Source organism: Rhynchophorus ferrugineus, unplaced genomic scaffold (assembly GCF_030347505.1).
Source record: "Rhynchophorus ferrugineus isolate W39M unplaced genomic scaffold, kcgeb_rfMv2 rfM2, whole genome shotgun sequence".
Lineage (NCBI taxonomy): Eukaryota > Metazoa > Arthropoda > Insecta > Coleoptera > Curculionidae > Rhynchophorus > Rhynchophorus ferrugineus.
This window is the reverse complement of record NW_027472581.1, coordinates 64,478,252-64,490,843: the sequence shown is the minus strand read 5'-3', so window position 1 is coordinate 64,490,843 and position 12,592 is coordinate 64,478,252. Positions and strand designations below refer to the sequence as shown.

Genomic DNA, 12,592 nt, shown 5'->3' with positions numbered 1-12,592 from the left:
ATTGTTTTTGTTCATAATAATTCCATATTCCCTTCATACCATATTCCATATGCTTAGAATTGCTTGTAGGTTCTTTCTGGCCTGTATGTTTTTCTTTATATCGGCTAGTGAATTGCATCTCTCTAGTGAATTCTGATCGCCAGTTACTACATCTCCTCTCTTATCTTTTATATGGCTATAATTACATGATTTTTCTCTTCTACACAATTTTGAAATGTTGTAAAAATGTTTTTGATTTTCTTTACTGTTTATCTAAATCCTCTCTCCAAATTACCTCCTTGGCTTGCCTCTTGTACCACTTGTTTTTTCCTTGCTGTGCTTCTTGTTTTGTTAGTAGAATTATATATTAATAATTATATACATTATTAATTAATTATATTAATTACGTAATAATGTCAGTTATATAATTTTAAGATCATAAATTATTATTCCTTTCTTATGTCTATGAAATGTATTTTTAAGATTTTAATCATTATATGTAATAAATATCTAACAAATATTAATATAACTGGTAGATACCACTAAATTGTAATTATTTTATGAGAAATAAGTGGTAGTGAAAACAATATATGTGTTGTATGTGAAATATAATATAACTTAAAAATAAAATCGACAAAATAATATGAATAATTTAAAATATCATGAGGAAATATATTAAGTAGATACTACATAAAAAGCTGAATATAATTTTATAATTTTATATTACATTTATCAATATATATTTTATTAAGTACTCGAGTATAATTTGTCAATTGTCAAATGTTAAATATATAATTATTTATATCATAACTACAAGGGGCAGACAACATAACATACGCCATATAATATAGCACAATCTTGTTGCTTATTGGCAACACTGCTTTCATATAAATAACGTACAGTTTGTTTTCCACAGTTTCGAAGGTTATATTTCAGTGGATTATATGACTTTATCTGAACTATTTAACATTTCAAGGATTGTGATCACACAACATTAAACTATCGTAGCAAAAATTATATCAGAACTAATTATTCACTTAAATAATGCTGTTTCAATAAAAGTAGTATGGCGAAAGCTCCACAAAAATAAAATCCATGGAAGAGCTGCGATTTCGAAACCCTTTATAACGATTGATCGCAAAACTTGGATTCTGATGATTGAAAGAATGTGATATCATAAGATAAATCATATTTCACATTGTTTCCTACAAACGGCCATGTCTATGTATGGAGAACCACAAAAGGAATCTATGATCCGGACTGCCTACTTCCTACAAACAAGCACAAGCGAGATTCCGTATGATTTGCTGGTCCTCTCATTCGCGTTCACTGGCCGGATTTCTGCGAGTGAATATCTCGACATGATGAAGTTTTTACTATGACTACCGCATTGCTGCTAAACAGTTCCATATTCCAATATGATAATGTACGCATACACACAGCCAAAAAGTTTAATTTTGGCTTGAGGGGCATCGGAATATCATTAAATCTTGGTCAGCACAAATGCTGGACCTCAACATTGTTGAACTGTTATAGAGATCTTTGGAGCAGAGAATGAGGAGTACTTTTATCGCCAACATCATTGAAACAAGTGGCGGATGTTTTAGTACAAGAATGGGACAACATTCTGTTGGAAACAGTTTAGGCACTCTATGCTATTAATCTATTGTGAGAAGAATTCAAGCTATTTTAAAAGCAAATGGTGGCCCAAAACTTTATTAACAAATAAATATAGTGTAAATGTCAGGTGTTTATATTATTCTGTCCATCTTTTCTAAGTAGTATTTCATATTAAATACATTCTTTCAAAATTGTTTTTCTGCCAAAACAGTTCGGTAATGAAAACGCATAGAGACAGTACATATCCTATAACAAGAATAAAAAAAGCACTTTGCATATCTTCGAGATTGAATGGAACAAACTTTTTTCTGCTACGTCTCTCTCTACGAATCCTAGCTTGAATCACAAAACCACACTGAAAGTCTGAATACCACTTGAGTATCAGACCGCCTTCAAGAAAACGTTGCAAAACAACATTCATTGTTGGTAAATAAGGCGAACCCCTGGGCAATATATAACCCATATAGAACGATGATGGACATTCCGGAACGATATGTAGCTGTGGGGTACCATCGGCTGATGTAAAGTCTGTATGGATTTTCAATTCAGCATCATGCTGTCGTTCGAATCCCGCATAATGTTTAGTTTTGATCGCTAAATCGAGTGCTGAAACATTTGACCATCTTTTATCAATTTTTTTCGATAATTTTCGATGTAATTTAGTTGAACAGTCTTGAAATATATCCAATGATGACTTTATTATCAATCCACTTTCATCCAGTTCTTCTAAAGTGTTGATTTCCGGTAAAAAAATGGTTGTACTGTATGATTTAAACATGGCGGCAGTTAATAAGGTGGAAATAACGATAAAAAATAACATACAACTAGCTAGAAAAATCCTCCTGGATAGTGTGGCATTGGATCGAAGTACGGAAGAATATGATAATCCCAAAGCAATACTATATATTTCCAGAAAAACTTCAGAAAATGATCTGTGTATGTTTCTCTGTAAGACAGCGTTAATCAATCCGCATAGCATAAATACGAACATAACAACGACAATTAGAGGATTCCAAAAAATTCGATATAACTTAACCCATTTCGGTACTTCTGCAGACTTGGGAACTAAAACGCATATCTTATCGAAATCGAACAGAATGCTGTATTCGATTGACTGGATACCAGTGTCTGTGTAGAATCTTGCGTTAGCTTGCAAATTTATTTCTCGTCTAACCACTTGTCCTGAAACAAAATATTAAATTTCAGATTAATTAGGTACTTATTAATAAAGAATGGATGAAAGTTTAATAACAAAATATTAGTTTTTTAACAATTCCCCTTTTGTGTTGACCGAACACAACCTAGTCCAGTAGTTGTGTTTCTTCTAGATTGTAGTGATTTAGTAATATTATATAAATTTCGTAAATCCATTTTAATTCTAGGTCATCTTGTAGTTCTTCGTTGATTGGATAGCAATAAGCATTAGCGATTAATCAGATAATTTTATTCTGTCATGGTTGGATTACTATGTGGTTTGATGTTTTAGTGCAACCCCGTATTTGCACCCCGTAAGTCCAAATAGGCTTTATAACAGACTAATAACCCAATATCTTAGATTTTATGTCAACTTGATGTTTCCAATTTAATCTGTCATTGAGATGGCTGCCAAGGTGATTATGCCATCTACCAAGTAAAATAATTAGGTTTTTGTCATTTCATCGCAGCATAAAAATGCCATATAGATATTTGGCGCTATTGAGTTGTATTGACCAGTATCTAATTCATTTGTGGACCTTGTTGACTGCCACTTATATCTTTTCTATTGCCATAAAAACAGAGATATTTATTTAGCCATAATGACTATGTGGTCGGCAAATGTTCCAAGAACTGTTTCATTTGTTATTCAGATATGAGCACTCTAGAGTAAATGGTCCCAAAGCCGAAAATATTCCTTTACGCAAAATTTTATTTCGAAGATACGATTCCAGTATTTGATAATAGTTCCGCGGTAACAATTTATTCATTTTGTCGATTAGTATTTCTAGAAAGCCATACCCTATCGAGAGCTTGTGAGACTTCAAAGACATTTCCATTAACTGTTGTTACTCTCTGCGCTTGTTTAGTAGTGATTTCGAATCCCAAACTGGAAATCTGGTATTTTTTAAAGGATTTCAATGACTTGCCAGTTTGTCAGTTTTTTAAGCATAATTTGTGCCACCTTAAAATATCCTAGAACATGCTGAAATCTCAAACAGGTATTAAATATATATGTCAATATGATGATTACTTTTCGTAAATATATTTTTTAATAATACAGGTGAGACTGTTGTCAGTTTCAGTGGCAACTTCCTCTGGAGAAACCAGCTTATAGCTATTTCGCAACAATTCAGCGTGTTTGTCGTTGTGACGAATCCATTCATTTCAATCATTTTTAATAAGCGGCACTCGAATAATTGGTCGCTTAAATCTTCGAGTTGCCTTCCATAGCGAATAATCTTTATCTATTTTCGGGTTTAATTCACTAACATATTTCTAGAGGCAATATAGTTTGTTTTCTTTAATATTTTAATTCGTCTGATTGGTGATTCTATAAAACATTATTTTGTCTGTAGCAATTATAGTTCTGTTCCATACTATTCTAGATTTTTTCGCTCTATCTTATTCGGATTTCTCTTGCCGTTAGGGTAGCTTCTTTTGTAACAGACCGACTGTGTTCTATTAAATTTCAATTTTAGGTTTGTTCAATTCAAGATCATGTATAGTTTTGCTTATCATTATTGTTGTCTTACGTTTAAATTGATCTGTTTCACCATTATTAAAGTGAACTTCTTTCTCGAAATTTGTGTCGCATTTCAGTCTAAATCGCAACTCATTGAGCATTGGTTTGCATTGATTGGTTTTATTATTTTTATTTTACGCCAAATATATGTAAAACAGTGGAAAAATTTTAATATGTTTTTCTCCATTTATATTTATCGTTCTTTTGACTGCGGACATGACTGTCGCTAGTTCATGTCCATAAGCCTCTAATTTGTTTTTAATATCGTCTTGATTAGTTCTTGATGGTAATTTAATAATCACTACCCTGTGCCACTTATCACTTTTTAATTGGTATATATCAAATTAAATTTTATTTAATGGATTGGTTGCCTTTTTTCATCTCAATGTGATGTCTTTTGACATTTACGTCATCTACTTCCTTATTAACTATCACGTTAATGTTTTTGTTGTTATGGTATTTTTAACTGATCTTGCGGTTGTAACCACATATTTCGCAAGATCATTGCATAGCTGCAACAGTTTTTACTGACGATTAGTTACTGTTAATGTATAACAATTTGCCCGATAGGATAAGTCCACAAATGTTGTATGGCTCTAAATGGTGGTATATTCAACGACAGGTGGCAACAAAGTTTGTGCTTTTTATGATATGAGCCTTTCAGGAAAGGTATTTGTTTCTTAAGAAAAAATATGTGATAATGATTCAAATTTGATTTAATCATAATGAGTTTGGATATTTTAGCAATAACATTTCTAGCTCAGTTGTCAACGAAGGGATCTCAGGTCCACAATATATGCTCAATACTTCAATGCTTTTACCATTTAACATACTTTAATATTACATAAGACTACATAAGATCACACGGTTTGGTTCTCTTAAGTCTGTGTCCTAGTTCTATATTATCCAAGAGTTACAGCACTTCTTAATGTTTATTATGGATTCGAGATTAGCCGAATAAAGTATTTTTGCGGGAACTATTATTGGTTTTACTGAAAAAGTGCTACTCAAAGCCATCATATTATAGTGAAACTCGTAGTCTAGTTAAACAAATGAATGATATCCATGCAATGTAACTTATATAGAAAATCCTACGCCACCCGCTATATTCCTCAAATGTTGCCCCGTACGACTACTACTTCATGTCTTATCCGAAGACCTTCTCCTTCGGAAGAAGAGAAGATATGCAAAAATAGTAACTAGCAATAAATATTATTTTTAATAACAATGTTTTTATTTTACTAGCTGATCAAACAGATATTGTCCTGTCTGAGATATGAATATTCAAATCGAATATTATTAAATCGAATAAATTAATCGAAATATATAATTTTAAAAAAATTGCCATGAAAAAAACATGGATTTGAAGACTGATGTCAGAAACACTTAACGACTACCCTTGCGATTTATATCAAGACGTTTTTGTTCTTCCCTTTCACAACTGTGGCTTTGACGATATTGTTCATTAATTTCCTCATCGCAAGCCGGGTGCTTGATTACTTTGATTGACATCGACAGGGAATGCAATGTATCCAAATGATGTATCAGCAAGAATTTTGTTATTATATTACTAATGTCGAAGAAGTGATTGGAAAAAACTTTTTCAGATCGGTAGTTTTTAAATTACACTCCCATGTTCAAATTTAATGTGAGTCTTTTGATATATTTTCATAAAATGGACGACTTCATACATGCATTGAGTCTGTTGGCTGACGTTGATCGTGGAATCACTGGAAATGGTTGTCGAAAATCACCTGCCAATAGAAGTGTCGCACCACTAAACTGGAACTGTAATCGATTACCACGATAAAATTGAATACAGCTCGAAACGAATTAAACGTAAAATTCCTCCATCCGTTTCTTGATTCCGTTCAACTTCATTTCGAGCTTCACGTTGATCATTAGTTTATTGCTACCAACATTGCAAGTTCTGCTATCTAAGTTGGTAGTCTAATTAGTGGTAGAGAAGAATGGTCTGTTATAGTATCAGAGCGAGCATTCGATGGAGAGGGAAGCATTCGATGTTGAAGGGGGGGGGGGGGTTAACCAAACCAATATTACTTCATTCGCCGACCGGCATTTTAAGTGTGAGTGCGTAATGTTGTAAATTTCGTGCCAAAAATAAAAAGCATTGCATTGCCAACCATAAAAAAGGTGTCGAATGAGCGATGTTCAAGTGGCCCCTAATTTTTATTATAGTGTTTGGTTCATTGTAATTTATGTTATATAATTTTAAAGTAAAATATTTAGTCATGCTACACTTGAATAATTACATATTTCAACATTAAGACTACAAGGCAATGCCTATAAAACAAACGCGAGGGAAAAAGTTGTGCTTTGACAGACGCTGTCGAGAAAGATACTCTTACTTTAGAACAAAAAACTAGTAGGAAAATCGAAAAGTTCAAGATAAAATCAGAGAAGAAGCCTATTTTTAAAAGTAGCTCGGAGTCTGATGAAAGGAATCACTTTATTAAGAAAATGAATGAAAAAAGTCAACAAGAAGAATAAGAAGAAAGTAAAGAAAACTCAACTTCAGGTAGAAAGAAGAAACAAGAAACAACATTAGATCGCTTGAAGATTTTTATGGTTAGGGATTCCTATTTTGTTGAAAATATTACCTCTTCTAAATTTGAGTGTAATCGATCAATTTATAAGAGTGTATCAAAGGGTGAGAGATGAGATATTAAAATCAGATAAAAATATGATTGCAGCCAAACTAGCTACTAAAATTTTAATGGATGCTTATATAATATTCAGCAAGCAAACCAATTAAATTCTACAAGTACAAATATGTAAAAATGACGCTAAAAGTGTTAAACACGGATAAATGAGGTAAAAAATACAGGATGTATGTTATATAAGCCACAATCTTAGTTTCTGGCTACCTACCCTACTTTAAAGAAAGAAAATTTTATGTCAATCATAATAGATGAAGTTCAATATAAAATGTTAATAGAAATATAGACATGAATGTATACGCGTATATTTTCCATCCTATTTTTGCATATCAGTTCGGTTCCAACCTTCGTAGGGTGAAGACGTATTTTCAATACGATCTAAGCTCTAGAAAGATACCTTTCTTTAAAAAAACTAGTATTTTATTATGGTTATTTAATTGAGTATTAAAAACGCATAACCGATGAGGCTATCCGTCTCTCAGTGGACCTAAAGTGTAGTGAATACGTCTTAACGTGACCAAACAAAAAGACTGCATTTCATATTTACTAATGTTTTAAAATTATTTCCCCTATTTTGCAACAGTCAAAAACTAGCGCAAAAAATACTACTTGAGTGAAAAATGAAGTGCGTGAAATAAACAATGTATTTATTTCACTTTTTTATATTTGGAAGTAAATAAAATAAAATATTAATAATCTAAAAATGGCCAAATAGCGAAACCAAACCATTCAACCAAATCATCTGCACACTGTGATATAAGATTAGAACAATCAGCAATAACGCAAACCCCACAAACAGAATGGACTACAGTCATTAACAAAAAACGATTGAGAAGCCCAAAAGAAAAAATCGCGAGGAAACAAACAACAATCAGTGAGTACTGGTTAGAGAAACCAATAGAGACAAAAAACAGCTTTAGCATCCTGTCGGAAGAAATTGAAGAGAATATACAACCAAGCCCTGAAAAAGTTGTTCCCAAACCATCACCAATAACAGTCTATAAGGTAGGAGTAATAAAACACATCCATGATCAATTGAAACCCATTATTATGAACTACACTATTAAAACAGTGAGCTATAAAACAATAAAAATCCAATTGTTCGAAGCGGAGCACTTTAAAGTTCTAGTAAAAGAATTAGATGAAAGAAATAACTAATACCATACATTCAGGCCTAAATCCGAAAGAACATTTAAATTCATGTTAAAAGGATTACATCACGGGATGGACTTTAACACCATCAAGGTAGGACTAGCTGAAAAAGGCCACGAGGTCGTAAATGTTTACAATATACGACATCGCACGACAAAACAACCTCTGCCTATGTTCTATATTGATTTAAAACCTAATAGAAATGGAATGGAAAAAAACCTAACCAGGCGGTGTATGAATTCACCAAATTGGAAAATAATGTTATTAAATGTGAACCACCACATATAAAAAGAGTTATACCACAATGCACTAACTCTCAAGCGCACGGGCACACAAAGAATTAGTTCAAGAATAATAACCTCAAAAGGTAGAGAACTGCTAAAAGCAATAAAGGCATATAACTTACAACATATCTCTACTGGTGAACCAACATATTGGCCTTCAGACAGAAATAAAAAACCAGATACTATAGATTCCTGTATTACAAAAAATATTGATACAAAAAAGAGTCATGCCGAATCATGCTTCGACCTGTCTTCTGATCATTCGCCAATAATAGTAAAAATTTCTTCAAAAATTACCATCAAAGATAAACGCTCTTCTCTGTGCAATAATAGAACTAACTGACCCTTATTTAGAGAAATCTTAGACCGAACCGAAAAAAACATCTCTCTAAACTTACCGTTAAAAACTGAAATGGATATAGAAATAGCAGCAATAAACCTTACAAAAATATACAGGAGGCAGCATATTCCGCGACTCCTAACAATGAAACATTTCCAAGAAAAAATACACATATATCTGGAAAGTAGCTAAAATATTAATGATTCTTAAACCAGGAAAAATACCAGAAGATGTGACCTCTTACCGACCTTTAAGTTTATTAACGATAATCTCGAAAGTTTTCGAGAAATTATACATAAAGAAGCTAAACTATATAAAAAAAAAGAAAAATTATTCCAGAGCATCAGTTTGGCTTTCGTAATAAGCATGGGACTATAGAACAAGTGCATAGACTTGTAAAAAAATTAAACACTGACCTAAATGCCAAAAGATATTGTTCGGCTGCTTTTCTAGACATATCTCAGGCTTTTGACAATGTATGGCGTACGGGCTTGCAGGTTAAACTAAAGAAACTTCTCCCTCAACCGGACTATCAGTTACTAAAATCGTATCTCACTGATAGAAATTTTATTGTAAATCAAGACGATGAACATACCGACTTAAATCCCATACATTCAGAAGTTCCGCAAGGTAGTGTAATGGGTCCAGTACTGTATATTCTGTATACGGCCGATCTGCCCACTACAAAAATAACTACTGTGGCAACATATGCAGACGACACAATCTTAGCATTCCATGAAGATCCAGTCACAGCATCAATAAACCTACAAACCCACCTGGAGCAACTAGAATTATGGTTGAAGACATGGCGCATTAAAGCCAATGAAACAAAATCCACGCATATAATGTTTACCCTGCGTAGAAGAACATTTCCACCAGTGAATATCGACGCCTAACCGGGAAGAAGCACATACTCTCTAAACGGAAACAACTTGAACTAAAATTATATCAAATGTATTGGCTCATCGGGCGCAAATCCAAATTATCATTAGATAACAAGGTATTGCTGTATGAGTCTATACTCAAGCCCATTTGGTCATATGGAATCCAACTATATACCGCTAGCAAATCTAATATATCCATCATTCAACGGTTCCAAAATAAAGTGTTGCGAGCCATTGTTGATGCTCCGTACTATATTTCAAATAATGTGATACAACGCGATATTCCTCTAGAACCCATAACGAGTGTAATTCAACGTGTTTGTGTGAAGTACTTCGAAATACTATCAGTGCATCCGAATGTACTCGCTAATCAGCTAAATATGCGACGTGATAGTGAACTGCGTAGACTAAAACGTTTATCACCACCTGATCTGATTACTGGACATATGTAGACTTTAGAATAAGACTAATTAATTAAGATAATATTTTATACAGAAGATTGCTTAATGAAGTGATTGTCTACATGCCATTTATATATAAAATGGACATAAGAAATACTTATTGCCAATAGGGCAGATTGGGAAATCATGAAGAGTAATAAAAAAAATTTAAAAATTTTTTTTGCAAATCGAAGATATTCGATGATGAAACAATGAAGGTATTTTTAGTGCCGTGCAAGATATATTATTAATTTTAAAAATAAATGTATGCTTGTGTTGTATATACATTGATAAATGAATTATATTTGTTACATTACACATTGTTTTATTTTCTCTCTTTCCTTTTGAAATTAAATGTATTTATAAAATTTTAAATAATTTACACATAATATATAAACCTAAAATAATACACAGTAAACTTGTATGCTAATAATTTACAAGAACTATAACTTTGGTTTATTATTGTAATGATTATATACCGATAAATAATTATATATTGTTTTATTTTCTATTTTCCTTTCCAAAATTATTCTAAAATGTGAAAAGAAAAATATTCTGAAAAATTGACACTTAAGTATCAACAGAAATATTGGATTAATTTGTGAATTCAAGATAATTTATTTTATTTATATTATATTTTTCAAATTCTTCAAAGTACGTATAACTTGCAAGAACTGGCAACAGTGCAAATTCAGATTCTTGTGTGCATGCCAGGATTCTCTGGAAGTAGACTCTTGTTTATGTACTCGTTAAGGTTTCTGCCACAAATTAATTTCAACACTTAATAATATGAAATAACAAAAATATCATACCTAAACTTCCAAGTGCCGTTCCATTTTTTGCGATCCGTCCATAATAATCGAACTTGGAAATCATGGAACTATCAATAGAAAAGTTCATGTAACTTGCCAATTCGGAAATAATCACGCCGTCCGAACCATAATATCCAGAAGTGTCGTGAACTTTATCGTAAATATGTTGATCTCTCATATTAAACGGTATCGTTTGAATAGCTGTAGGATATCGTTCAAATATTGATATTTTCATAGGATATTTATGTAAATTAATCACGTTATTCGTAAATACAGAATAACTGTTCAGTATGTTGGACGCATGATGGATCTGGACTTGTCCGTAACCCTTCGATGTAACCACAAATGGTTTATAAATAAAAAAATCATTGCTGTGATTTTTTGATAGAGGATTATGAGCAAATACGTTGATAATACTATATTTATGCCACAAATATACCAACAACCCTCCAACGTGTTCTAAATTAAATTTCGAAGAAGTAAAAATAAGTATGTGCATTTGTCTAGCTCTTGAGAAAATCGTCATTCGATTTGCTTCTGAAAAATAACGATAAAACATATGAGAATCCTCCGCAAACATAACTTGAATTACATTAGCAGTAAAAGGCAAAACGTTATAGAGAAAACGATCTTCAACGGGATATTTTATATCAGTTACTTCAACGTTATCCTCTAGATGCACAAAAATGTCTTCAGCGTAATTCAACAATTTATCTTTAATCCAACTAGTCTTTAAAAATGATCTCTGGGTTAATTCAAGGAAATCATGTGCGCAATCTTGAACACTGTAATCTACATTCCTTTCGCTTATAACTCTAGTTAATTTCAAGCCATTTCCCAAACGAATAAATTTCTCGTAAATTTGACCGTTTTTGTTCATAAAGCACGATGTAAATTCTGGTAACTTCAACTCTGCTTTAACAATTATGACTGAGAGAATAAAGAACAACATAACACGGAATTTTTTCATAGCTGCACGGACTCGATAATGGTGGGAAAGCATTTGAAGCTTTTTTCTGGGAAATTATTACTTTTGCAGGGCACAACACCGTTACAGTAAAAAAAAACGACAATAAAAGAAAGGAATACAATTAGAGATTTAATGATAGCTTTTCAAATGACTTTGATGTCGGTTAGAGCGTAACGTACAATAATCACTAGTTTTATTTGTAAATATTATCTATTGTAATAAACATCTAAGGGCATAACATGTTATTACCGTATATTTAAATTAATATAAGCTATAAAATTAAAATTAGATAATCATATAGTACCATATGTTATTCAATTATAAATAAATTATTTGTGTTAGGTTTACGAATAAGTTTAAGGTCTATAATATTATTTGGTTTTCTGAATTTTCTGAAAAAAAAAACACTATTCGGATAATCGAGTTTTACCATCAAAAATCTTGTTGACTATGGAAACTTGTTTTCTAATCATTTAATCTAACTAAACTATAGTCCATCCAATAAAACAGTGAACTCACATCATCTAACTTCTTCTCCTTTTGTCGCCATGAATGATTAGGTAATATTCTTACATAAAATACAATGGTAATTTACAGTAAATTAATAGTTTCTGTGTTTTAAGACGTTTAATATTTAATCATCAAAATTAAAACTGAAATTAAACCTTCAATTTGGATACTTATTACTTCTGACTTCTCCTATCACCATGA

The 12,592-nt window shown here is 32.0% G+C and overlaps 1 protein-coding gene across 1 annotated transcript; it reads right to left on the bottom strand.

Annotated features, from left to right (window-relative positions):
- Positions 1 to 1,693: 1,693 nt before the first annotated feature.
- LOC143190848 (uncharacterized) lies at positions 1,694 to 11,914 on the bottom strand. Its single transcript, XM_076395416.1, has 2 exons — positions 10,912 to 11,914; positions 1,694 to 2,781 (listed from the first exon to the last, which is right to left on the bottom strand). Exons 1-2 carry the CDS (start codon positions 11,912 to 11,914, stop codon positions 1,766 to 1,768), a joined length of 2,019 nt encoding a protein of 672 aa, XP_076251531.1. The 3' UTR covers positions 1,694 to 1,765.
- Between the last annotated feature and the right edge of the window lie 678 nt (positions 11,915 to 12,592).